Genomic DNA, 1,215 nt, shown 5'->3' with positions numbered 1-1,215 from the left:
GGCCCCATTATCCTCCTTTTCCCAAATCCCAAACTGCTTCGTCCTCCGCCCTATCTAGGGTTTTCAAGACAAACTAGGGTTTCTCAAAATCGAGCCAGAGAGGGGAAAAAATGGGAAGGTACCATAGCCGTAGCCCTAGCTACAGCCCTCCTCGGAGAAAGCGCTACGACGACCCCCGCGACCCTACCGCTCCTCCGCCCCCTCCGGCCTCCTCGTACGCAACATCTCTCTCGATGCGAGGTCTGGCCCCCTGATCCTATTCTCATTTTTTTATTCGGTCCTTTTTGGGTCAAATTTACAAATAAAAATTTGTTCTTTGTATTTGTAGGCCTGAGGACCTTAGGGTTCCGTTTGAGAGGTTTGGCCCCGTGAAGGATGTTTATCTGCCGAAGAATTACTACACTGGGTATGTTTTGTGTATGATTCTTTTGGTGGTTTTTGTGAGTATGGTTATGTGAATTTCAACTGAGATGTTGGGATTTATTTGGTTAGAGTTGGCACCTTTTGTTTGCTTATTTGTTTGTTTATGTGTTGGAGGGTTGAATGATTATTTGGTTCTTGTTTCGTATAATGTGAAGTTAACATTAGTTTCTTTTTCCTATTTTTCGCTCCAGTGTTTTAGATTTAGCCCTCAACCTAGGATCTTGTCAACTTTTTTTTGGGTAAAGGAAGAAGAGGTGAAAGATGAATAAAGGAGGAAGAAAGAAACATAGAATAGAAAGAAAGAAAAATCACAAAGGACATGAACTTATAAATAATATTGTAGATAGGACTATAATAATAGTAATAGTAGTAGTAATGATGACAATAAATTAAGGATAAATTAATCTTTCTGAAAGTGTAAGTTATAATCGGAGGCGGCACAGTTGGTAGTTGGAACCTAAGACAATGGCTCCAGTGGCAAAGAGAACAGCTGAGAGGAAACATCAAGGGTGGAAATCTGTTCAGAGATTTTAACACCCACCTTCTAGTTTGCATTTAGAGATGGTAGTTTATCTAATTTGGAATTGGATATCGGGGTTTAACTTGATCTCCTTTTTCATTACACGTACCATGCTCAAGTAGGAAACAGACTCATTTTGAAGTGTTACTACTACTTTATCACTCCATGCCATCTTAGGCACCCCTTGACATTTATTTATTTCTTCATTTATTGATTTTTTGAGGGTTTTTTCTTTTCTTTCTTTTTTTTTTTGGCGGGGGGGGGGGGGGGGG

General features: G+C 40.2%; 1 protein-coding gene across 1 annotated transcript in view; it reads left to right on the top strand.

Annotated features, from left to right (window-relative positions):
- Positions 1-1,215, top strand: part of LOC109848703 (serine/arginine-rich SC35-like splicing factor SCL28) — an 11,480-nt gene continuing 10,265 nt past the window's right edge. The window contains 3 exon segments of the mRNA XM_020418349.1: positions 1-174; positions 177-240; positions 329-406. Of these exon segments, the coding sequence (XP_020273938.1) occupies positions 111-174; positions 177-240; positions 329-406 (206 nt within the window). The 5' untranslated portion in view covers positions 1-110.

This window comes from Asparagus officinalis, chromosome 7, assembly GCF_001876935.1.
Source record: "Asparagus officinalis chromosome 7, Aspof.V1, whole genome shotgun sequence".
In the NCBI taxonomy this organism is placed as follows: domain Eukaryota; kingdom Viridiplantae; phylum Streptophyta; class Magnoliopsida; order Asparagales; family Asparagaceae; genus Asparagus; species Asparagus officinalis.
The sequence above is the reverse complement of the archived record's forward strand: the minus strand, read 5'-3'. Positions and strand labels throughout refer to the sequence as shown.